The 27,608-nt window shown below is 35.0% G+C and overlaps 1 protein-coding gene across 19 annotated transcripts in view; it reads left to right on the forward strand.

The window, feature by feature from the left end:
- The window catches only part of KCNMA1 (potassium calcium-activated channel subfamily M alpha 1), a 458,566-nt gene that overhangs the window by 257,618 nt on the left and 173,340 nt on the right, over nucleotides 1-27,608 (forward strand). For all 19 annotated transcript variants that reach the window (XM_018068974.2, XM_018068976.2, XM_018068980.2 and 16 more), the window contains 2 exons: nucleotides 12,157-12,250; nucleotides 15,842-15,953. In XM_018068974.2, the coding sequence (XP_017924463.2) occupies nucleotides 12,157-12,250; nucleotides 15,842-15,953 (206 nt within the window). The remainder of the gene's footprint in view (nucleotides 1-12,156; nucleotides 12,251-15,841; nucleotides 15,954-27,608) is intronic.

Here is a 27,608-nt window from a genome sequence, read left to right on the forward strand (position 1 = left end):
CTGTAGGCTTGGTGCTGTGACCACTTCCCTGGGCAGCCTGTTCCAGTGCCCAACCACCCTCTGGGTAAAGAACCTTTTTCTCGTCTCCAGCCTACAGTGCACACCATTTTGAGATGGTGTTAGAAAAAAAGGGCCACTATATATTCATTTTTAACATTATTATAATCCTCTTCTTACACTGCTGTAAAGTACTTTTATATCAGGCTTGTGATAATTGATTTGAGCAACTGCTGCAGCTGTAGGCAATTCCTTATTCCATTGTTAATGGAGATAAAGTTACTGCTAAAAAAGAAAGGCATAGTGTCATTAATCTGTCTAAAAAGGGCCTTGCTTTTCCCATTTAGAAAAACCACTGAATAAGACTCTCACTAGGCTCCAAGCTAATTTTCTTGTCTGAAAAGCTCAAGTATTTTCTTAATTTCTTCTTTGTTTATTTAAACTTTTTCTGTTCTTTTGCAAAGTAAATGTGACTATTCAGTGAGTCTTTCATAGAATCATCACTTTGCCTCAAGAATATGGTAATTTGCACTTAAGACAGTGGTGGTAAATAATCAGGTCCCACAGCTGGAACAGCTGTGATAGGAACATTTCTAAGAAGGAAAATTTACTAGATTGCAGTTATATGCATGTGCAAATTAAGCCACAGCAGAGGAGCTTGTGGGTAGAGAAACTGTGAACATGTGTTTCACTTTAAAAAGGTGTGTGGAATAAAGACTCTTCAGGAGTCTAGGTTAAAAAAAAGGGAAACTGGAAGAAGGAATTCTCAGAGATGTTAATGTCTGCTGGGAATGAATGTGACCTGGATTATCCCTACAGTTGGTTTGAGGCAGAGGAATTTAAACAGATATACTGTGATACTCAAGATATAGTCAAAGATCTTAAATGGTTACTCTGGGTAGTTGAAAGGTTTTTTACTTGCTTGTCCATTACTCCCAATGAAGTGTAGCATGTATACAAATACAGACTTGGGATAGTTTACAAGCATATACTAGATGTCTCATAGTTTGGGTTGGGAGTAGTTGGGTTGCTTGACCCTAAATGTATCTTAGGTTTTAGCTGACTAAGGTGCTTAAAAGGACCCTTATGCTGATGGGTAGATGATGAGAGGGAGAATCTGAAATTATGAAAACTTTTTTGGGACTAATATATCTTCTAGTTTTATGTAGATTTTTTGAAGGAATGTACATGGTTCATGTTATGCCTTCATTTGAAATAGGAAACAATATATCCTGCCTGGTGTAATTGTGTATTAATACTGCTATTAATACAATATGAATAGTTTTTTAGTAATAGATTGGGATCATGCCACTAAAAAGCCTGACCAAAGAAGCTGATCTAGTAATGTAATGTCAGGTTTCTACCACTTTGCAATACTTCTGGCTTCCATTGCTTATTTACATTATTCACTGTTGTTAAAGTCAAATAATATAGCTTAGGTTCAAGTTTATTACTACTCAGTAAAAACTAGATAGTTGCCAGATATTTTTCATCAAAATATCACAGAAGGGAATTCCGGAAAAGATGGTCAGATAAATAAACTGGGAATATTTTAACATTCCAGTTTATCTGGTACTCTTGTAATTTTTGGTTAGAGTAGTTGAACTTAGACTAAATCTCATAAGACAACATTTTAGTCATTGTATGTATTATTTCAAAGTGTTCAATCAGGTGAAGGAGAATTTTAAAAGCTGGACAACAGTGTCAACAGAATAGAAGGATAATAAAAGACACTGAGATGGAGGAGTAGTTGGAGCTGGAAATGGATGATGATGGTGGGCTGGTAAAAACTGAGTTTGAAGAAAGTGGGTAGCAAATTGGAAAGCATTATTGGGTAACTTTAAGAGATGGCAGTTGCAAAACAGAATCACCAAATAGAGCAAGAAGGAATCTCAGGAATTCACTCTTCCTTCTGCTGCAAGGTAAGACTGACTCTACAGAAATTTATTCAAACAGACACTTATTTAGGAGTTCAATGGTTTGTAGGCCCTCTCCTAGAGAAGAAGGAAATTTTAGAAATATCAGATATTTAGATCATTCTATTGACATATGCAAATGCAAGGACTTTAAGTGGTCCATACAAACCAGGCTGAAAAGTATTTACTGTTTTAAAAACCTGATATTTGCTGTTCTCCCCAGAGAATCTACTCTAGTGTTTAGCTATATGTTTTAACTGGAAAAGTTTTATGCTTCTGATAGATATACTTCTTAGTAACTTTATCTATGTCCATTTGTTCAGTTCAGTGTCAACATGGAAAAGGGATTAGTCTTCTTTTTGCATGATCATGTGACTTGTTTGCATTTTCATGTCACCATTTGTTTTTTCTTTTCTGGGGTAAACAGCTACAACACCTTATTACTCCTTGATAAACTTTGATACAAAATATGAAATAACAATTAGACAAGAAGTAACAGAAAGGGATCATTACAGTAGAGACATGCAAGATTGTCAACTTCAGTAAATAGAGTATAGTTCAACCAAATCTTTCCATAATGCAATCAGCATACTAGATATAACTTATTAAAATTTGTCAAAAAAATATATTGTTAGTTGAAACAGTATGCTCATGTTTTTCTCTTTAGAATGTTGGTAGTCTCACACAAAATCCTTTGTTTAGAAGTGTGATCCCTGGCATTGTTGCTCTATCATTTTCCTAGAATTGATTTGCCATCAGGGAGATTGTTTTGTCAAGGTAATTTAATGCTATTTGCAGTTGCCAGTGTTCTTAGCTTATGGTAAATAATTAAGAAATCTAACACAAAATAAAATAATATGCTCTTCCTACTTATCTATGAGGTTCTCAGCAAACCTTTCCAAATGCAGTTATCTTAAATATGATGAAGATCTTAGTGGTGTATTTTGCAAGAAAGCACATACTCTGTCTTCTGTACCCTACTGAAAGAAGTTATGGAGATGGACTCTGGGCTGTTCACTTATGCCTGTTCTAGCACTCAGTTCCTGAGTATTTAGCTGTTCTGCAGGGATCTTCCTTTGACTTCTGGTTGTAAAGTTAGAGAAGATGTATGCTGCAGGCAGTAGTGAATGTACACACACCCTGATGAAATTAAGTGATATTCTGTTTCCAGAGTGAGCAATTTTAATGTGCATTTTTTCTGTATATCCCAACAGTTGAATATAAAAATATAAGTAAAAGTTTCTTGTTATCATGCTTGTATATAATTTTGTATTTGGGCTGAGGAAGATTAGAATTTGATTTTACTTGAGTGCTGTGGTACGTTAGCATATGTTTTGCTAGGGAGTCTGTGAAGAAGCATGATATACTTAAAATTCACGGAAAACCTGAGAAAGAAAGATGAAAACTGACAGCATTATACTGAATTTTAGCAAGCTGTATTAGTTCATTTAGGTAAAATAACTACTAGCAATGTTGCTTGACTCTGTCACTTCATATATTTTCAGTTGCAAATAGCTGTAAAAGTCAGTAGTGTTATGCCAGGCAAAATCTTGAAAATCTGAGATGAGCATCAGGAAAGTAGAGCTTTGTTTTTCAGTCATACCAACTAAATTTACCTCCTAATTTTATACATGAATGTGACAGAAGTTAAAATTAAGAGCTTCTCTTTCTTTCCCAAAGGAAATCCTTCTCTATCTTAGTTTCTAAACTGAATTAATTTTGCATTAAAAACTACCAAGTCACAGCATTTAAATATATCTTTAATTTAAAGTAAGTTAACGTTCAAAGGGGAAAATAAAAACAACCTGAACTTTTAAGCCCCATTCTTTATGATGTGATCCAGAAATATGAAAAAAACATAAGGAAAAAAATATAAAAATCTCTGGTTCTGAGAAAAATCTTTACTAAATTATGCTGGTTTAATTATATATTTAATATATTTAATGTATTTTAATGTAATACTGATTGATCTGGATTTGTTCTTGTTTGTTTCTTCTGACATTGGAATTTTTTTTTTGAAGAAGGATAAGGAAACCTGTTCATTTTACCCCAAATTAGTCTAAAAGCTTGTCCAGGTTCCCCTATGTGCTAGGGAGATTATACAGAGGTACTTAGTTGTAGAAAGCATCTGCAGAACAGATGAGTCATGATGCATTTTTTTAATTAGGTTAGAAATAAAAGGGTAATATTCTAATGCCAGCTTGTGATCTGTCTGACTTTAAAGAATAACAGAAGATATTGTGATAGAAATTAGGAAAGGGAAATAAGGATAGACACTTGCATTGTTCTTGTTTTTTTTTTATAAGGCATAGTTTAAACAATAGTCTAAGAAATCTTGAAAGATAGCTTTATTTCACATTATTTGACAGTTCATGGTTTATTTTGATCAAATTTATATTTTGCTTATTTACTTTAAAATTGAACAAAGAGGATTCTGATTGTTGATGTAATTCAAAGACAGCTTCATGTGTATGAGCCTAAGATCATGTGGTGGTTTGAACCAAGACAGATCATCAAAGCATTTTCAAAAGGAATTAAGCAAAGGAGAGTCAGAATAGAGAATTGAAAAAAAATACTTGGCAAAGCCCCAAGAAGCTCTAGGATTTGACACTGAAACATGTTAGAAGCAGTAAGTTATCTGGGGGGTGTGTGTGCATAGGAGAAACTGTTAGTGAAGGATTTAGATGTAGGAGGTTAAGTGCTCAAATAGAATTTAAATGTATCTTTAACAGTAATAATATAAGAAGATACAAGAAATGGTCACATCATCGTTCTCAGCTATCAGGCCATAACTGTCTGCAAAATTCAGTGAGAAAGAGGCTGTTCCTCTTTCACTCACTATCTCCAGATAGTGAGTACCTCAGAGACATGTCTATAACTAGCGATGTAATGGTCCCATAGAGTTTTATGGACCCAAGATTTAATGCTGTGATAGCAGAGTACATGGCACTTCTTCTCTGGCCAGAGTGAGTCTTTTTGCCTTCACTAATGCCTTGTTCTGATCCAGCTGGCTGTCCTTCCTTTTTGGGAAGGAAACCAACTAAACTCTTCCTGCATATCCTGCAGTGTTCATTGAAAGTGCTAATAGCAAAAGGTTCCCAGGTGGCACATCACATCATGTCAAGGGAGAGTGAAGTAATTTAGAAGTTATTTGCCATCAAAAACTTTATTGGTGCTATGACTCAAAGAAAAGCCTTCTAAAATGAGAAGGCATCTTGCATTTAGAAGATGAATATACATACTGCAAAACATTTTTTTTTTCTTTCTGTGAGACTCAATTGGTTAATAAAATCATTTGAAGTATGAAAAACTATGTGTCACTTTGAGATGTTTGACATATTTGATTCTTATTTAGTCTTGGTGATTTGTTTTAACTATGGGTTTCCCTAGGTATACATTTGATAGGCATCTGTGTTAATAATTTTGCTGTATGTTCATGCCAGTTTCAGTAAAGAAGATTTTAACTTATTCCTTTCTGAGCTGTACAACAAAACTATAGTTAAAGGAAGAAGCTCTTCTGCACTGAATGAAAATTGCTTTTACTAAATGATACATGTAGCTTTTCCATAGTTTTACTTTAGTACTACATCACTGAAACACAGTTAAAAAGCCTAACCTAACCCTCTGGATTTCCTTTTTGCTGTACTGTTAAAAGTATGTGTTAAAGGAATATAAATGGACACTGTCATATCAAATTTATGCAAAATTCATTTTTTTACTCTAGAATTGATAAAATTGCATTTGTTCTAGAAATAAATTTTAGAGAATTCAATATTACAGAGGAGCTTCCAGCAAAACAAAAAGTTTTGAAAAAAAGGACCACTATAAACAGTTTTATGAACAAAGAAAATTTACATACCCAAATTAATACAGGTTAATTGCATTGAAATACAATTTGAAAGTGCGAAGTGGATGGAATGTCTTCAAATTATGAGATACTAATGAGCTTCTAAATAATGAGTGGTTTCTCTCAATTATTTATTCATTTGTGTTGATTATATTTTAGCAACACCAGCTGGTATTTCCATACATAGCTGTAATTTAATTTAAAATTCACTTTCATCAATGGACATTCCGTCTGATAGAAACTGCACATTTTACTGGTTTTTCATATAATGCACTGTTGTGCAGTCTAAAAACTGTCATGAACAAGGGAAATAAAATCTTCCTAATTTTTCATATTATCAGTTTTTAGGTTTTATATTTTATTTCATTGATATTAAGAATTAAAATATATTTTTATCTAGTTTCAATAATGAATTTGACTTTTCCTCCACCGTTAAGAAAACAAATTTGCTTACTTCCGAAAGCTAAAATTGTAAATTAGGAAAACTCTTTGAATTTCTAAAAGTTTTGGTAGCTTCTTAAAGATCCAAAGGTGTAGCAGCTGTCATAATATTAACATCCGTATTTTCCTGAATTTCCAGTAGAAGTAAATTTCTTCTTTGGTGGTTTATGAAAGTTTTACATAGAACTTCTTATCTTCAAAACACTAATTTAACTAGGTTAATATGTCTTATAATTAAAAATTTCCATTTTGTTTTAAAATTATACATAGATAAAAATTAGCATCTATCTTTGTCTTTGTGAGCCTTGTTATTAAAAAGGGAAAAAAAAGAAGCAAAAAACCATTAGGAGCAGACTGACACGATGTGCAAAAAATACAAGAGTCCACTTCTTTACCTAAGAATAGAGAAGTATAAATTGCATATTGGATAGTTGTTCCAGGTGCTGAATTGGGTGTACAAAACCTTTCCCGTTATTGTGGGTAACATTTTATGTAAAATCATCCAGATAGATGTCACTATGACTGCAAAGCTGGTCTAAAGTCAGAATGGACATAGAACTCCATCTCCTCACTTCTGTGTGATCATAATGGCAGCGATTGCATTGTGACATAGATTATCACATGCCAAGGCTTTGATCTGGTTTGCAATGGGCTTTATAGCTCCTGTCAAGAGGTGAAATAATGCAGTAAAAAACACTGAAGATATTTTCAACCCTGTTGCAATTGTAAAAATCCTGGAAATATTCTATGAAGGCTTCTTCTGTGGGACGTTTCATATTAACATACTTACAGAAACAATTAATTTCAGAAAATGCTAAAAAGCATACTATTTTTTTTCCCTCTCCCACTCATTCTATGACTATTCAAAGAATAATTCCAGTAGAACCATTTCAATGCATTAGAAACATTTCAAATGTACCACCAATAATTGAGAATAATAAATAAATACACGATGTAAACTTGTGACAAAAGTAGTTATTTAATCAGCAGTAAATTCTTTTGCATTGAAGTGACAAGTGGTGCATTCTGTGGCAAAAGTGTCATGTGAAGTGTTGGCTTCAGTGTCAGTTGCAGCAAACATTTAAGGATTCTGGGAACACCTTGTCAAAATTTTGCCCCATCTGTATGAATGTAAACTGGAGTCATTTTGTTACTTCTCTTGTAGTCACTCTTGCTCACTGAGATAGTTTATGCCTATGATACCTGTAATAACTGGGCTTTATAACTACTAGTTTTGTTGTAAAAATTGTGCAAATTAAAGATTCTCTTTCAAAGTGCACATAAATATTAGAAAATCATAGAATCATTATCATTTGTGTTAGAAATGACCTTTAAGTCCTCCACTAAACCATGTCCCTGAGTGCCACATCCCCACATCTTCTAAAGACCTCCAGGGATGGTGACTCAGCCACTTTCCTCGACAGCCTGTTCCAATGCTTGACAACCTTTCAGTGAAATTTTTTTTCCTAATATCAAATCTAAACCTCTCCTGGCACAACATGAAACCATTTCCTCTTGTCCTGTCGCTTATAGTTGATAGAAGAGGCTGATCCCCACCTTGCAACAACCTCCCTTCAGGGAGTTGTAGAGAGTGATAAGGTCCCTCCTGAGCCTCCTTTCCTCCAGGCTGAACACACACAGCTCCCTCACCCACTCCTTACAGGATTTGTGCTCCAGACCTTTCAACAGCTTTGTTGCCCCTCTCTGGACACATTCCAGTACCTCAGTGTCTTTCTTGAAGTGAAGGGCCGAGAACTGGACACAGCACTCAAGGTGTGGCCTCATCAGTGGTACACTGGTACAGAGGGAGCACCACTAGTGACCGGACAGCAGCCAGATTTACACACACTTTGGACACTACCTTCCAGCCCTTGTTTTCCCTCACTAATCCAAGCCACGAGCAGCCAGTTTCTCCATAAGAATGCTGTGGGAAATGAAGTTAAAGGCTTTAATAAAGTCCAGGTAGACAGCATCCACAACCTTTCCCTCATCCTCCTTGTCGTAGAAGGAGATCAGGTTGGTCAAACAGGACCTGCCTTTCATAAACCCGAGCTGGCTGGACTGGATCCCCTGGTGTCCTGCATGTGCAGTGTGGTGGCACTCAAGATGATCTGCTCCATGACCTTCCCTGATACTGAAGTCAGGCTGACAGGCCTGTAGTTCCCCAAATCCTCCTTCTGACTTTTCTTTCCAGATGGATGTCACATTTTCTAACTTCCAGTCATCTGGGACCTCTCCAGTTAACCCAGATTGCTCGTAAATGATGGAGAGTGGCTTGGTGAGCACTTCTGACAGTTCTGTCGGTACCTTTGGCTGGATTCTCTGTGGCCCCATAGAATTGTGTCTAAATGGTGTAGTAGTTTGCTGACCATTTCCCCTTGGATTATGGGGGCTTCATTCTGCTCCCCATCCCAGTCTTCCAGCTCAAAAGGCTGGGTGCCCAGAGAGCAACTGGTCTTGCTATTAAAGACTGATGCAAAGCAGGTATTCAGTACCTCAGCCTTCTCCTCATCCTTTTTCACTATGGTTCCTCCACATCCAATAAGAGATGAAGATTCTCTTTAGCCCTCCTTTTGTTGTTAATATATTTCTAGAAACATTTTTATTGTCTTCTCCACCAGTAGCTAGATTAAGTTCTAGCTGGGCTTTGGCCCTTCCATTTTTCTCTCTGCATAACCTCACAACATCCTTGAAGCCCTCCTGAGTTATCTGTCCCTTCTTCCAAAGGTGATACACTCTTATTCCTGAGTTAAAGCCAAAGTTCTCTGTTCAACCAGGCAGATCTTCCCTGCTGGTTTGTCTCTCAGCACATGGGAATGGCCTGCTTCTGCACCTTTAAAATTCCTTCTGAAAGTGTTTCTAGCTTTCCTTTGCCCTTCAGAACTGCCTACTGAGCAACTCTTTCAATCAGTTTCCTAAACAGATCAAAATCTGCCTTCTAGGAGTCCAAGGTAGCAGTTCTGCTGACTCCCCTCCTGACTTCTCCAAGAATCAGAAACTATCTTTTGTGATTGCTTTGCCCAAGACGGCCTCCAGCCATCACATCACCCACCAGTCCTTCTCTGTTCAGAAAAACAGGTCTGGTGGGCTGCCATCCCTAGCTGCCTCATTCACCTGCTGTCCAATAGTTGTTGGACTATTGATCCTGCCACTTTTTCAGGGGGAGAAGCCCATTGCATTTAGAGTTACATCATTACTATAATTTTTATCCAGTTATATTAAATCTTTCCTGTCATTGGTAGTGTGCTATTTCACTGATTTTGTTGTAGTTTCTCCTGTTTTTTTATAGTATAAATGTGTGAAACCATGCTTACATGGAAGAAGAATAAAAACATTTCTAAAAGTCTTTTGCCTTCTTAAAGCTGAAACCTCTGCTGCCCTAAAGGGGTCTAATCCCATAGGACATGCTATGGGATTTTAATATAAAAAATAGAATATATTATTAGTCTTAGTGAGCCCAGTAGACTACTGTCTGGAACTCTAACAACTATAGGACTTCTGGTTTTGGGAAACTTGGTGTAAAGATGAGTTTCAAATTGGCTTCCTATCTGCAGCAGACTGAATGGTGCAATGACAAACATCAGTGGCCATATTTTTATCTCAGCTCAAATGTGAACTACTGATGAAAACAAAAAAATACCTAAACTGAAGAATAATTTCTTCAGTGGCATGCCTTTCTGACAAAGTCATCATTTAAAGTAAAAAGGAAAGGATGTTGTGTTTGTCTTTGAAATGGATAACTTAAAAATTGAGACAGTCTTGATCTCTGAAATGAGGGAAGATTTAAGGGTATGAATAGCAGAAATAGCAGTTCTGGTTTTAGGTAAACAAGAGTCCCAAATGAGAATTGTGGTCTACTGTGCTAAGTGTTTTGCAAACAAGATGAAAATGTATTATGCATTAGCTAATTTGTCAGGTCTTGTAGGGTTTTGTAAAGGGCAGTGACACAAGAGTACAGCTGTTAGCTGCAACCTTAGCTGACCTTAGCTGACAATTGTGAAAAGTACCAAATAACTGTGGAAAAGAAGAGCTCTCTATCCTAGTTATAAGTCCCTGCAGTTCCAGTAGCTCCAGTGAATTTTTGCAGCTTTTGCAGGAACCTAACCGGGAATTAGGAGTCCAAACCTCTGTGTTGGTGCAGGGCTGTTGATTCTGCTTCCACAGTACTTCCTGTGATTTCTTTTGGTAGGGTGCATAGTGACTCAGGGTGTAATCTACCTTATTTTGACAAAATCCTTTGCTCTCAATAATGCCATAAAGAAAATGATCCATTTGGGTTCTCAGATTACATCCACTGTTTTTGTAGCTAAAGCTATATTTGTAAAGTATGAGGTACTGTCTGCTGTGCCATATGTTGACATTTGGCTTCTATTGCCTTTTGCCTGCTTGTGTAAATCAGTTTTATTTGAAGTGTAACAAAAATATCTCATAAGTTCGATGTTTTTGCAAATAGCCTTTGAAAAACAATTTTAATAAAATTTCTTATAGCACTGAAGCTTCTTAAAATATAAAGCTACTGTACATCAAGGAGAATTTTACTGTATACATTCATGCATCTAAAGACAGGAGAGGGCATGCTGTACTTAACTTGTTTGACCTGTAATGTATACAAGGAATGGAAAATTTGGCTGCATGTGTAATGACCTGGTAGTCCAGACAATATCCTTTATGCCTTTAATTAGGTAACTGACATTCATAATGCATAGAATCTTGCTTGTTGAGCAGTCTAGCATTATATTTGCAGAGCTACTGCTATACTAACTGGTATTAGATTCACATTCAGTGATTTATTTGACCTGGAAAGCCAACAAATTTCTGCTTTTCTAAAAGGATATTTTCTAGGGCTCCAAATGATCAAATGATCTGCGTTCTAATGTCCTGTTTTATTCCAGTTGTGATGAACACATGATCATTTGCAATATATGTGTGTATATGTATGTATATATGATGGGACATTATGTATATACAGTATATATATGATGGGACATTATGTATATATAGCATATACATCAGCATATATTGGGACATGATTTTCACGTTGGTCTGTGACTACAGTATTGGACTGTGGCTTCAACAACCTATTTTAGAAACTTCACAAATAAATCACTAATGATACTTGTGGAAGTTATTGCCTTCCTTAGATAAAAGTATATCTATAAAGTACCAGTTGGTATAGAGTAAGCTTTGGATCTGTCCCACTGTTAAATAAAGCATAATATAATAAGCTATAATTTGCAATGGCTGCTTGACACACAGAAGGGTATTTTAAATAACCTGCATGCAGAAATTAACCCTTAGAGTACTGCTTCAAATTCTTCAATTTATTTTGTTATTTAATTTCACCAATGGGCTATGCTGCTTTTCTACTCAGTTCATAGTACTGTACATAAAGTACATTAAACAGCCATACAAAAAAAAAAAAAAAAGAAGTGAGAAAAAGAAAAAAAAACCCAACCAACTTCTTATAAACAAGGGATTCTACAAGACTAAGTACCCCAGGTTGCTAATGGGTAATGTATTCCTAAGCAACTACTTTTTGTTAAAGGTTTTATATTATGACATTAATTAAAAGCATGTAATGTTTCACAGTAGCTGTGTGCTTGTTAGGGTTTTTCCTAAAGTATCATAGGTGTGTCTCCTTTAGAAAGAAGTCAGTTCTTTAAGGGTTAATGTGGGGTTAAGGAATCCTGAGGTATACTCCTGCTTGTCCTTTCCTAAGGGTATCTGCATGTTAACTCTCAGATATTACCTGAATAGGTGAATATAAACACTGTATGAATGACTAACTGAATGAATGAAATAATTCCTTTGAAATGCTTGCTTCTATCTTGTAAACGACTGGAAAACAGAAAAATTATTTCTGAATCAAGGTCTTTAATGAAATGCATAAAATTCTCAGCAGAATAGAAACTCATATACTGACAATTTATTCTGATTTCTTTTTGTTTCAAATAGCCCAATAGAATCCTGCCAGAATTTCTACAAAGATTTCACATTACAGATCGACATGGCTTTCAATGTGTTCTTCCTACTCTACTTCGGCTTGCGTGTAAGTAGTGTGTGTGTCTTTGGCAGCATGAGGCAGGGAGAGTCTTTGAATGCAGCCTGACTCTGCAATGGCTGGACAGAATTAAGCTAATTTCTAAAATGCAGGATCAAAGCATTTTATTTGGAACATTTAGGTAATAAGAAGAATCTAAGATCACCAAGGAGACCAATAGTTTGTAAGTGAAGCTGTCCCAGGCTGTTCTCATGTGATAGAAAGTGAAAACTGTAACAGTTCAGTGCTGGTCAGTGACATCGAATCTAGTTTCATTGTTCTCAGTGGTGTGATAACTACTTCAGCAAAACCAGTGAAGAGTTGACCTGTTCCTCTGCTGTTAGATATGTCTTTGACAGTCAAAGGTTGAGACAACGCCTGCTGTATTCAGTTTTATACACATCCACTTTCCCAGACTGCTAATGAGTGCTTTGCAGAAGCTATAAATACTAGGCAATATGCTGAAACACAGAACCTTAGGCCATACTCATCACTTTCTGCAAATCCAGTAATGCTGTTGCAGGATCTAAAAGTTGGTACATCTGAAACAGGTAGGCATTTAATAAACTTTGGGCTAGTAATGCTTGCAATTCAAGCTGTCAGTTTGGCTTTTTTTCGTTTGGTTGTGGGTTTGGGGTTTTTTTTAATACACTTTGAAAACCATCTTTGCTTCTTAATTGGAAAATTAGCGAAAAAAGGCCTCAAACCTAATGGAACTACAAGGAAAACATCATGTGAACGGAAAACCTGCTACATTGGTTTTTAAATTTAATACAAATATTACCTCCTCATCTTTCTTTGTCCATTTTGTTCCTGAATCATAGGAACCCCTTTGTCGCAATGATAGTTGAGTTCCTTCTATTTTACTTCTAACCAATTTAACCAACTTTTTCTGAAGATACAGTAAGGAATTATATTGCAAACCTAGGTTATTTCATCACCTAGTCTAGGTGCAGTGTTTATCCTTTAGCTATAGATAAATTCCTTCAGTATTTACACTACTATGTATGCATTCTAAGCTATATTTTAAAAGCATAAGGTGTAATAGCCCCTAATTCTTAAAAGTGGGGCTTTAGTAGACATCCATAAGGCCTGCAATGTAGGTTAACTTTTCAACATAATGGATTCAATGCATGGTAGTTGTGAACCTCCAAGAATCCTTTTTTAGAAGTATCCAAATCCTTTGTAAATTTTGTGCTGGTAATAAGGTTGTATCTTCCTACCAAAAGAATTAAAATTACATATTGTCCACTCTTACTCAAAGCAGTAACTTAAGTTACATTATCAAGAAGTAAAGCACAATAAGAGGGGAGATACTGAGAGCTGATGCTAATACTTTCACGTCTGCACTGTATGCTTTTTGAAAGAAAGAGACAGCTCTGTAGACTGCACCCTGGTCCTGTGGACTGAATGCACTTTAGCAGTTACAGTGAGTGAGATGAACTGCCAGAACTCATTTTTTCAGTTTTAGTTTCAAGCAAAATAAATTGTTGTGTTATCCAAAACTGTTTTGTGATGCAAACTGAGGCTATGGTAAGTGGGAATGATAAGGATTCACTTCAGATTGGTATTCCTTATCTAAGTTAAAATGCTAACACAGGTGTACCTTCAGATCTCCAAGAAGTCTCAATGAACTAAACAGTAGTTTCTGAGGAAAAGGTAACACTTGGTTGTGTGGACACAAGAATTGGATCAATAATGAATTTGCTACTTATGCAATAAGCATCTCATATGTTTAGGTATTTTAGTGGCTTAGGGTTTTTTTCTCTGATAAATATCTCCTGTGAGGATTCACTGGCAAATTAAAGATTTTGAAGAAATATTTTAGAATCTCATCCTTTTCCATCTGTTCTCCTCGAAATTATGTTGCAACTCAAAATCACATAAATATTGCCATATCTTCAGTTATAGAAGATATTTGTGTTCAAACACACATATATCCATTTTAAAATCTTTGTTGGCTAGTGTCCAACTATGTGAGAGCTCAGAAGTGAAACCTTTAAACTTCTGATGAAGACTAAGTCCAAACTGCCTGAGTTAGCATATTATCAAGCAATAGGGTCTGGCAGAGAAAAGGAAAGTGTGGCAGTAATCCTTCTTTGAAAGGGACAGAATTATGCTAGTGCTTTTAAAAGATAGCATCTCTTCAAGCATGGTAGGATTGCTTCTGTAATGAAATAGGCTTTTACTAGTTGCTAATTACCTAATGAATAAATGTTGCAGTACTTACACAGAAAAGTATAAGTGACCTTTACAGTCAACAGACTTCGTTTTCATTGACTTTAATTTGTTTGAAAGCCTCAAGCTTGTGCCCTATGGAAAGAAAAAATTATGATTAGAACATATATTGTAAGTTATGAAAATATTGATCTGACATCTTAAAAAGCTTTTACTTTCAAATATTCTGACTACTTCTAAATTTAACAAAAAGGAATAGAAATCTTCTGCTGAAACTGGATATTTTTGTTCTGTTTTCATGCTGGAACATTGATATTGAGTAATACAGACTAGCAAAATATCAATTTATTTTCCATTTTGAGTATTCTCTGAAGCAAATGCTGCTCATGTTTTTGGTCTTATTTTTAAATATGATTTCAACATTTTTGACATCAGTACAGTCTCCTTTTCAAATATTTAATCTGGCATTCCAGCAAAGTTGGTATGCTCCATAAACTTATTCTGTCAAAGTTTTGAAGTATTTCTAAGGCAAGGAAATAAAGTGAATTAAATAGAGATTGTCTGTATTTGCTTTGAAAGAAACACAATGACTATTCTCTTTAGCTCAAAAAGTACAAACACTGTTTTTAAATGTGTTAGTCAAAGTTTTAACACTTAAATGAGTAAAACTGCTCCTGTAAATGTCTTCATGATGCACTAAAATTTTATATTTATTTGTATATTTAAATTTCATATTTCTATGTTTTAATTAATATTCAAGTGGGAATAATAGTTTGACCTTAAGCACAGAGGCAAGTTTTATCTATGATGTCCTTGGCATCTAAGTTTACCACTTTTCTTAGGCTGATTTCATAGTCAGGAGACAGGAATGACCACGTTTATGGCACAGTTCAAAGGACTGCAGTGCTGGTGCAGTCCTGAACTATGCCTTGTAGGAGTCATCCTGGTGATCTCCTCTGGACAGATGATAATAGGACTCTTTGTAAACTGTTATGTATTTGGACACTTGTGAGCAGCAAATGCATGATGAAACTACTACCAGTACATTTGGTGTGCTAGAGGAAAGGTGATATACTTCAAAATATTTTATATTTGCCTATACTTCTCTAATAATACTGATACATTGTTAATAAATGTGGAAAAAATATTTTTAGCGTAGATATTACAACTGATCACATATATGATCTATCTCTTCAGTTAGATTTTTCATTTTAATACCAATGTATTAAGCAATCAAGCAATACACAATACAAACTTTTTTCTAGTGAGACATGTTTTGTCTGGACTGACTTAAAACATCAACTACTACACTAACTTTTGAGTTTAGAATTTTAGAACAGAAAATATTTCACATGCATGCAGTCAGCGTGAGCATAATCTGATTCTTTCATCTCTCCTCCTTTTTTTTTTTCCCCCCTCCAGTTTATAGCAGCCAATGACAAGCTATGGTTTTGGCTAGAAGTTAACTCAGTGGTAGATTTCTTCACGGTCCCTCCAGTGTTTGTGTCAGTATATTTAAACAGAAGTTGGCTTGGTAAGTAAAATAATTTTTCCTTTTAATAGCTGTTATAAAATTACTGAAACTTTGCACATTTTGACGGAGAATTTTTTCATTTTATGTCATTGTGTAAACAGAAGAATAGTATGACAAAGTTGTTTTTGCAGTGAATGTGCTAGTTGTATGGAAAGGTGGGTTTTGTCAGAAAAAGCACTTGTCCATTTTGTTCTCAATTCATTAATATAATCTCCTACTCTAAGTGGTCTAGAACTCCAACTTAGAATTACTGTGTAACATGAGTCTGTTTTATAAAACAGTGAATTTGATGTGGTTGTCTCAGCTTGCAACCTGAGCAGGTGATCCTTACCATTCATTCACTGAACTGGATTACCATGAGTCATTGTCAACAATGAAATCAACAAGTTTTCATTGCGTTTTTTTGAGCCAATGTGGCTGAATTTTAAATCCACTGGAGCAACAGATTTGGGAGATATGTTTAGCCACTTGACATTTGTATTGGACTGCTAGGAATGCATTAGAAAAAGTATGCCACATGTAAAAGGGAATACAAAATGAAACAGAGGACAAATCAATTAAAGAACATCCAGAATGTGACATATTGAAGTTTCTTGTACAAATTGCATGTGCTCTCTCATTAGGTAAAATGAAGGTCAAAATTTGGAATTTTTTATTCAGAGAAAACTTCCTAAAAATGGCATATTCCGTGAATGCAGTGCTTTTAGACAATGTATGAAACGTCACAGTTTGACAGTTAATTTCTGCAGAAATACAGGCACTCATTGTCCCTGAAAACTGAAGAGTGGTTGTTTTAAATGTTTCACATGCAAAGGAAAGTAAAACAGAGAGTCTTAAATAGTCTTACAATATTTTAAACTTAAAGATACAAAAATTATTGAAGAATTACTGTTTTACGAAAAAAGATTAATAAATGTATACCACGATAAAGGTCATATTATATGTATCAGTGGTTATTAGTATGCCAGAGAAGAAAGCAGTAAAACAGCCAGAAAATACCACCATACATTCTCATATGATTACTTTCTTTATCACATACTTCTGTCGTGTATGAGAAACTAAGTAAGGCTTTTGGAAAGAGAAAATGTCATACAGTTCCATATTAGAATAGGAAATAAGATTTAAAAAGGAAGTATGGAAATAAAAACCACGCCTATGTCTAAAAGAAAATTGCTGATTTCAGTAGCTATAATTTAATCTCAGATTCTTTGCATTATGTGAATTAAAGGGATGAAGTTTCACACTTGAATGTGATGTATCAGTTTCCTAAAACTTTGATATTGAAATCCTTGGAGATGAAGGCTGCCTAAGAGAATAAATAGAATCACAGCATCCATTGAAAAGGAATATGAAATGAGAAAATAGCAAGACCACAAACTCTGGGAAATGAAGCCAAGAGATAATTATTTGGGATGAATACCCTTTATGAAAGTGACTGCATAATTGACTGACTCATGGTGACACAGCAATCTAACTAACAGTACTGACAGGGATAATGAGTGAGTTTGCACATTTAGCAGTTTCTGCTGGATATTTTTTACAAGATTTATGTCATTTTGCAGGAAGAGTTAAGCATTTTGCTTTTATTTATTCATAGGGTTGAAAGGATTTCCAAATCTCTTAATTACACCAATATCACTTTTTTTGATTTCTTGTCTATAGTCCCACTTCACCTGTTTTCTCATGGAATCCTCCTGAGACATTTATCATCCACTTAGGAAAAAAAATTAGGCTTTTTTAATGTAGTCAGCTTAGGAGTGACTTATTTACCATATTTTAGCTTTGCATCTGCTTCCAAGGGGGTTTTCACTTTAGAGAAATCATCCTTAGTAAAATAATTCACTAATTCAAAAATCTGAATTATTTGGGTTCCTAATGTAGCTTTAATTTAGATCAGCAAGTTATATTATTTTGAGAAGGTGTGATGAAAGAAGTTTTAAGAAAATACACTGAAGTGTATTATAAAGACTGTGTATTCCTTTACACCTTTTAAAGAGATGGCAAAATTTGCTGTCTGTGGAACTCAAATACTTGGGACATGCTTGTAGGTAATACAGTGGTAGGATTGAATGTGTGACTAGAGGGGAAGGGAGAATGTTTAGACCATATGATTTACAGTTTCAGGTTAGATGCCTACTTTGCCTTTTCCTTTTATATATCTTTTGTAATTCAGAGAGAGACATTCTTGTGTAGAGGGTGACTCAGAACAAGTTATGGTTTCTGCACCACTTGTCTCTGTGTGTAAGTAGGATTTGCAGGTAGGTTTGCCTTTTAGCAAGGCAAGTAAATAAGAAGTCCTTAATGTTAGACAATGTGAAAATCATTTAACAGGTTTGGACTTTGCTGTATCCCAGTAATTATTTGTACATTTTAAAATGTATTACTGATTTAGCAGGTTTCCTTTGTATGCTTTAAATTTCAAAATAATATAGGAGCCCAAACACAATACAACATCTGGAAGGTATTGTGGATTAGGGTCTTTCCAGTTTGTTTCATTACTGATTCGTGTCAGTCAGCTGTGATGAGTTCATTGAAGCAGTAGACAGAATCAAAGTCACCAATGTGGCTCCCAATTTCATGAGAACTGTCCTGGTTTAGCTAACTGATGAGTGACAGTACAGACACACAGTTTAGGCAGATTTAAAAAAGAAAACAAACCATCCTAAATAAAAAATAAACTTTGTCTTCAGAGCACTAAATGCTTATAGAAAGATGCAAAGCATAGCAGAGGAAATGTGATCTGAATGTATCATCTGTAATGTACTATAGTGGAAAGCCAGTGGTTTTTTTCTCTTCTCATGCTGGTTCAGAAATGCTACCATTCAGCTGTTATGTCACTCTTAGTATGTGAAGCCTTCCACTTTCCCTCCCACTATTTTGCATTCAGTTGTTCATAATATGTATTTTTGTATCTTGAAATGCTGTATATGAATGAAATTTGCAATCATATTCATAAAAGCTGTTATTTGAAATCTAATCGTTCACCTAGATTCCAGTATGCCAACAACATTCAGTATTGAAAGACAGATCAGAGTATGCTTTTCCATTAAAAGACTTCTAGGAATGGTATTGTCTAAAGTAAAGCTGAAGGCAAAGCAGCACTTTAAACCTGCAAAATATAAAATTTTTTTATTTGATAAATCCTTCAGAAAGAATTCCTAAAGTATCTTCTTTTGCTAGCACAGAATAGCATAAGAAAAGGAAGCACATGAAAAGAATACATCTGGCATATGGAAAGATCTGCATATTATTGAAAAAATGGGAGAAGTAGAGATAGGGAAGAAATTTTTAATAAATCATGCTGTATAAAAATTTCTTATTCTCTGTCTTAAAAACTGTGCAGATACAAACATCAGTATTTTTTCTGACGTTCATTTACATCTGGATCCCCATGACATTTTTCCAACACTGTTTTGCAAACAATAGCATTTGTGCAGATACTTGCTCATAAACTAAAATCCTGCTTTATAAAATCATAAATATTGCTTGCACAACTCTGTACAAGAAACTTTCTGTGGTGATAGGACAGTTCTCCACTTCAAATGCAGGATTCTGTGTAGCGGAGAGAATCTTCCCAAGGGAAGAATGATAATAGAAGGGATGGAACTTCTGGCTCTTGAGCTATTTTGACAGTGAATTTTAACCAAATTATTTCAGTGCATTGTTGAGTCTGTCTTTCTAGTTTAAGTGTAGGTATGCTAGAAAGGTTATTGGACAGAAAAAAATTTGCAACAGGAGAAATAATACCATGGTAAATCTATTTTTTTTAATACAAAGTCATCATGATATGAGTATCCTAGCTAATTTTCAGATTCAGATCTTTTTTTCTTTGGATAGCTTGCAGTCTGACAAGTTGGAGAGCCCTGCAACAAGTGAACATCTTCCAATTTTATTTAGTAATGATTTACCAACACTCTACACACCAGTTAAAACTGTTATTCTGTCTTTTGTGATAGCAGAGGCACTTCAAGTAACTGAAATACCTTTCATCATGTACTTATATGCTTATAAAAAAGAAAATATTGATCTTACGAACTGACTGTATTGGAATAAATTGCCTTGACAGGATGGTATTGTTAGAGGAAGATTAAACATGAAAAATATGGTCTTAGCTTCACATTTACAAGGACATGTGAATGAGGAACAATCAGCCTACTAGAACTACAGTGATTTAAATAGAATCTAATATATGAATTTGATACTATCTCAGAAATTAAAGGTAGAAACGATGTATTAAACAATCCATTTCCTTTTCCTGACTATATACGTCATCTGTTCTACTGAACAAAATTTCAAGCAATAGAAACTGATTCCTAGTAAATTCTATTATATTGAAGATTTTTTTCTTCATCCTTCTTCCCTTACATCCCTTTTAGTCTAGGTTGCTGCTGATGCTGTGCTGTTTTTTCAGAAAACAATTTGAGATAGATAGTGAGGAAAAGAAGACAGCAGATGTAAATGTAGACACATGCAAAGCATAGAGAACAAATCTCTTCATGTGGTGATAGCACGGTTATGGAAGGGGATCCTTTTTCCACTGCTTGCTCAAATCCTGTCAAGGTCCTGTTACAGACATTTCAATTTTGGATGAGACTTGTGGTTTCAGTATCAATTCTTAATCTGAAAAGACTGTTTCCAACAACTGTGATAGAAATTCAGCTATTTTGGTGAGTCAGAAAATGAAATTGGTTTCCCTCTATGGAGATGGATGGCTTTGGAGAAAAATTGGTGTGTCTTACTAAGATAGTTAAGGTGATGATGTGAAACCGCCTGCCCTTCCAGCAAGTGTGCTTCAAGGTGAGGCTTTAGTTAAAGATCAGTGACATGAAACCAGCTTTTGTTTCAATACCCTTTAGACTTTCTTGCAGTAGCCTCTACAGAATAGCTCAGCCTGAAACCATATTTGAATCTGTAGAACACTTTATCCCGTTTGAAAAACTTAGATATTTTAATGGACTGCAGTTATACTGACACAAAGAATTCCTCTGATAGCTGAATTGTAGGGATACCACTTTTGCACTTAACAACTTTGCAGTCATTTACTGTATTTTGGTGCATCTGCACGTCTTAAAGGTCCCTTTCTTTGCACCTTAAATTTGCAATCATTTGCAATGATTTTGTTGGTTTAAGTATTGTGCATTTCTGCCATCTATTGGTGGAATCTTTGAATGCACGTTCAAATTCTGCCATATTTCATACAAAACTAGGGTATTTTATACAGCTTTGAAGTATTTTCTGTCATTTTACTTACGTAATAAATTATTTTATATATAATGGAAGCTAAATTCTCTAAAATTTCTTAGAATTAGTGCATATGCACTAATTTTCTGTGGGGTAACATTTCTTTCTACACTACAAATACCTTCAAACAGGTATCAGAATGAATTTATTGAAAATAGTTCTGCAGACTCAATGTCCTTGGTGATTACTCAATAATCTGTCATTGAATGGACTGTATCACATTTGCATTGCACTGAAGACAACATTTTTGCTTTCTTCTAGGCACCTTAATCAGTTCAGTTTTCACAAAGCATGTATGTTTTGACTAGGGTACTAGTTAAAATGATACTTCACAAAAAACTTTTGAGTTTCTACAATATTAATAGCAAATTGTGGCAAATATGTATTTGTCAACATTTCTGACAAATTATTATGGATATTTTTGCATTCATTTGTGACAATATGCTTCTCCTTCTCTCTCCTCCACTGATGAGAAGTCAAGTTACACAAAAGACATAAGCAGAGGAGAAACACAAGGGCAACACTGGCTTCAAGTGTCATTAGTGTCTGTCATCTATGCATTCATAGAAACTGTGTGCTTGCTTCCCTACAACTGTGAATTCAAAGTAAAATGGATAATTTAAATCATCTTCTGTTCCTAGTCTATCACTGTCTGTGAGTGGTACTTAACACTGCACAGAAAAATCACCCCAAAAACATTCTGTTTTCTGTTCTACTCTGATGGGGAGGGGCAATAGGTAGAGGGTACTTAGATTTTTCATGTGTGGCAGGCTTAGCCCAAGATTAGTCATAGTCTCTGAATTTTGAGGTGCTATTGCAAGTTAATATCATAGCTGACAGCAGTTATATTGCTTTAAATGAAAGTGCTTTCTAGTCCATCCAGGCTGGATGGACTAATTTGATCTCTTTCATCCGAAATCTGACTAAACAAGAATGTATCTCTTTTTGAAAAAATAAATCCAGTCTTAAGTTTATAGTTACCTACAAAAAAAATGTTACCTATAACAAAATGCACATAGCTTGTTGCCATCCTGCTTTACACATGATCCCAACCCCTGCTTGTCAACCCATGGCAATGCTGAGTAAATTACATCAGTATTTGTAGCTTTACCATTCACACATGACGTTCAATGGAAAAGCTAATGGCGTAAGAGGTTTTTCTAAAGTATATATATAAATATGTCTTTATCTTGACCACTGAAAGAAAGACCAGTTGAAAATAAGATTTCATTTCTTGGTTCCCCAGGTAGTATGTTAACTTCTGCAGTTCCATGTAGGCATTCAATCTATTATTTGTGCATTATCCAGCAGTTTTTCCTCCCAATATCCTCTTTCACTGACATTTGACTGTTTTTTTAAAATACATTGAATCTGAGTAAGGTTGTTGCAATCTTCTCAACTTTGAATTTTCAGTGCTTGTTGTTTACAAGCAACTTTATAAGTAATGTAATTGATATCTGCACAACACCCAAACTAAAAGTCCATATACCTAGAACATGACAGTTTATATTCTAGTATTTTTAACATGAGTTTTATGATTTCAGGTTACCATGTTTGATCTTTAGCTCATTTTATACTTCTAATTGCTGTAACACTGCTCAAAGGAACTATTTTATCTTCTAAGCCCTGGACTAAATATACTGAGATGGCCACGTAGTTCTCATTAATTCAGCACCGATTGGTGTGCTCTGTGGTGCATGAATCTTGGTTTATGTGGAATTAAGAAAAGATGCATTATGCAGTTTAAGTAATTAAAAAAACCCGAGCTGCCTATCTGTGTTCCTCCTGACCTTTTTGCAAGATTGAATTAATCATAAGCAAATCCTGTTGAGACTGGAATTGGTATAAACTGATGCAAAGATAGATGAACTTTCACTAGAAAGATTAGAAGTTAAGAATTCCATATGACACTTGAGAAAGTTCTTATAGTGGCTGTTCTTTCCGAATATCAGAGAGCTGTGGTTGAACTTATGTACTTAACTGAGACTGGAGGTTTATATAAACCAGATAATTCATATCCTTCCAGTAATCTTTTGGCAATTCTTTCACTCCACTTTATATATATCTCTCTAAGAAAAGTGGAGAGAATTGATTTTCACTCTTACTATAATTCCAAACTTAGAAGGGGAAATTTCATTAATATGGTTATTTAGATGCACTGCTTGACCATCATCTGATAGGTCAAAACCCCACTGGGATTAGGTAGATGACTTCTTGTGCTTAGAGCTTCAGGTGTCAATATGAGCAGAATTCTGACCTTCCTGCTCATGTGGCATTTCAGAACTAATGGTTGGATGGCTAATAATCTCTTCCTTGATTCACTGTTCTATCTTTGAAACTGCATTATCTTGCCATACAAAGTCAGATAGCAAATAGTGAAAGAAAATTTGGGATATAGAGAAAAGTGTTCTGTTTAAGGCTTTTTCTGAGGTTTTGAACTGCAGGATATTTATACCACCTGGCAGAGTTTCATACAATATTGACTTAAGTCAAGAGAACAGTATCCTTCACAGTTTGTCACATTTTGCCACTTGTTTCACATCAATTTTTTTAATGTTTAACATTCTATAGTACTTCTGTATTTACATTCTTACATTATGCAGGGCTTTTACTTGATTCACTGCTGACCCCCAGACATTTAGCATTCATTAAACTCGTTATCACCTTCAGCAGTGTTTTGTATCAAACTATCTCTAATTCTAAATAAAAATAGAAATGTAGTGGAGAAAATGCAGTCCATAAATGGAAGGACATGTCTCTGAAGTTATTGACTCCTCCATAACCTCTTGCACTGCAGTGGCTCACCTGATGGATCACCAGAAGGGCTGCCAATAAAGCTAATGATGCTCAGAGGGCAAGATTTACTTGTTCTTTATAAGTGTATGCTTTGGGAACTTTCTACTTCTTTTCCCTGTTTCTTCTGTTCAGGGAACTTTTTAATGTGGAGCAGTGTTAAAGATGGTGCTACTAAGCTTTGGAGTGCTTTTTTTTTTCATTCAGTTTTTTATTATTTTTGAAGGCAGTACATTATGTTTGTAAATTGTATATAGTAATGTATATAGTTATAAAACATTTTGCTCTAAATCTATTTAGTAATCTTGTCTGCTTTGATATGTGTAAAGGGATATGAAGCCAAAGAGTTTAAATTTTCTTAGTAGTTTAGGTTTCTACTGTATAAGCTTAACTTGTCTTCAAAACTGCTCAGGCATTTGCCAGAAGGAGGTTTCCTTATGATATCTCTCTTGCTGCAACTTCGAGTCAAAAGCTGAAATATTGGAAAAGCAGCCTATTTGACTTTATCAGCTCTTTTGTTTGTTGCTAGTAAAAGTATAACAGATGGCAGGTAAGAAGACAGAATAATACATCTTTTAATTTAAAAATAATGTTAAAACTTAAAAAAAATGTGGGCTTCTACATAAGTAAAAATTCTAGTATATAAAACTTTTTTTCTAAAGTCATTTTCTTGTAGTTATAGGTGATTTATAGAGAAGTGATTTTGCCTTCTTTTTAAATCAGCTTTTCTAAAGTAAGGCAGATGGAACTATGATGTACATGGGCAGATCTAATATGCAGCACTTAATACATGCACTTAAGTACACTTAACTTTTGCTAAGTGTTATCCTGCAAGGACTGCTCTTTTTATTCAAAACAATAGCATTGTAGTATCACCGTAGTATCACTGTGGATATTTAGCTGAAAAGAATCAGCTGTGTAGTATCTTAAGTTTGTAGTTCAGTTTGCAGAGGGTTTGCATGCAAGTCAGGGTCTCCAGAGACTATCATCTTCATGATCAAAAAGAAATTTTTGTAGTCCCTTATAAGGGGGGATAAGCAATCTGCTGTATTTCTGAGGTACTGAAAACTCTCCAGTCATTAGTTCTCCATTATCACCAAGTTACTCTACTTCTCAGTATAAATTATATATCAGCTTTATTGTCTTCCTAATTGCTGATTATGTTTTTCTTTGATCAACTCCTTACTGTGTGGAACATTTTCCTTCAGAACTGAAGGAGTTTTATGTATGCTGCACTACAGAGGTACACTGGTTCCTTTCTGACCACTGTGCATCCAGCACTTAATGCCAATATCATTCATCCACACTATGGCCCCTGGGTCATTCAAAGTGTTATTTGCTTGAAAATGTAGAGTGATTTTCAGTTGATGCTAGACTTGCATACCTCCATAGCCTAGCAGAAAGCTCTTTTTTTGCTGTGAGCTAGATGCAATATTAGTAGACAAACACGGCACTGACACTATGTGCTGATAGTGGAGTGAGTATTATTTTCACATTTTATCAGTTTGCTCACTTAATTCTGACCTGGGATGCTTTTCTCTGAAGTTGATTCAAGTGAGCCAGTGAAGTTCAAGGATGTAATGATCCCTCAGCATTATGACAGCAGAAGAAATAATCCCAGTGGGATAAATATAAAATCTCATACGATTTGAATACCTTTCACAATGTTCATATGCAGTGTTTTTTCAAAATTTAACCTTTGCAACTCTTTCATATTCAATACTCATTTTCCATAGCTGATACTGAAACTCTTAAATACTATAGGGGCTCTTACCAATGTTCTGTTGTGTTAAGGCTGCTGTAGATAATAGAGATGATATTATTTAGAAGTTCAGTTTTTAATTATGAACCTAAGTGATTAAGTATGTTATAAAATAATTTTGGATACTTTTTATTAGTATTAAAATTTGTACTGTAGATATATAATTTATATATATTTATGTAATTTCATTATTTGAAATGTACATACTTATTAAGCATAGTTAATGAAGTATTTCTTAATGGCAAGATAAGTGGTTGGGACAATGCTTATCTTAAGAAAAAGTTATTTTTGCAGTGATTAGTTGGCAGGCAACATATATCATGATGGTTTGTCAGTCAATGAATATCTGATTCTCTAAATGTAAAATATTACAAGTATAAATTCAAATTAGATGGGATACTTTGTAAAGAAAACGGTGTGATTCCAGCTTTTATTATCTATTAAATTCCATATTAACGCCCAGTTTGGATTTTTCTGTGTTTCTCTTTCCTTCCTGTTGCGGGCGAAGTGTAGATACCGGCCCTGTAAAAGCAGAGACATCTAGAAAATAAAAACAAACCAAGACAGTTTCATCCCAATTCCTTCATGCTCACATGCTTGCACCTTGGAAATTCATCTAGAGAAAATTAGATGAAATTAGAAATATAATTGCATGTGGGGCAGATCCTATAAGAAACATGTTTCATTCAGTAGAAAATAGCAAATGATACACTGATTTGGAGGAACAGCATCTTCTAGGAAAATATCAAGCACCTACTTTACTAGTCACTGGTTCTAATCTACTCAGTGCATAGAAATTTTCTTTTCTTACTGATTGGCTAACATTGGCCTGTTAGGGCCAGCATTTGTGTGTGCTTGAAACTCTGAGAATTTTCTTCTCAGTAGGCAAATCACAGGCAGATTTTCTGTCTGACATGACTTTGAAGAGAGGAATTGTAAATGCTACTTTCTGTACTGGATTTATTCTTGACTCAGTGCTGAATTGACACTCAGACCTTGTCTTTAAACATGATATGCTACTGAGGAGGTGAAGACTATGGTTTAGTACTGCACTGAGGTGAAATAAGAGATGCTGATACCTGGTGTAGGGAGACCTATGCAACAGTTATGTTTCTAAAAGCAGTTAAAACACCAGAATCTTTGATTTCTATGAAATTTTATGCCTAAATTCTTAATCTGACAATCGAAGTACTCTGTTTATTGTTATTACAATATAAATTTAAATATAAATTTACATTTATATGTGTATATTGCACCACGTGCAAGCGATCGCTCTCTACACTGAGTTAAAGGACATCAGTTCTCTAGAACAGACATAAGTATATTTTAAAGTTTGGCATCCATGTGGTCAGAGAATGGAATTACTGGTTTTTTGCACCTGGAACATAATCACACAGAATTTTTTGGTGTATCATTTTCATAACCGGTTTCTCATAATTAACTTATCTGTATGCATTTGCCCATATCTATTCTTTAACTATTTTCTTTGTGCAGCTCAAAGGCTAAAGAAGGCTCAATTAATAGGATGCATTATATCATACCAGTTGATTAGGACTGAAATACTTGACTCCTTTTCAAGTCTTATTTCATGGTATGCTCATTGTTTCTTTGGCAGTTATGGCCTGTGCCTTGTGACTCACAGGAGCAAAGATGGGCAGCATTGCAAATCTTTTTTTAAACCAACGTCCTGCAGCATGAGTCAGGCTTTAGATCTGGCCTTTGTCCTTCCTTTGCCTTTGTTCCTATCATTTGTTCTGCCCTATGGTTACAGCCTCTCAGAATAGCATATTCCTGATTTTAGTGCAATTTGTTCCTGGTGAATGCCAGGGAAAATTACATAAGATGCTAACTTGTCATTT

Source organism: Manacus vitellinus, unplaced genomic scaffold (assembly GCF_001715985.3).
Source record: "Manacus vitellinus isolate BGI_N305 unplaced genomic scaffold, ASM171598v3 scaffold_15_pilon, whole genome shotgun sequence".
Lineage (NCBI taxonomy): Eukaryota > Metazoa > Chordata > Aves > Passeriformes > Pipridae > Manacus > Manacus vitellinus.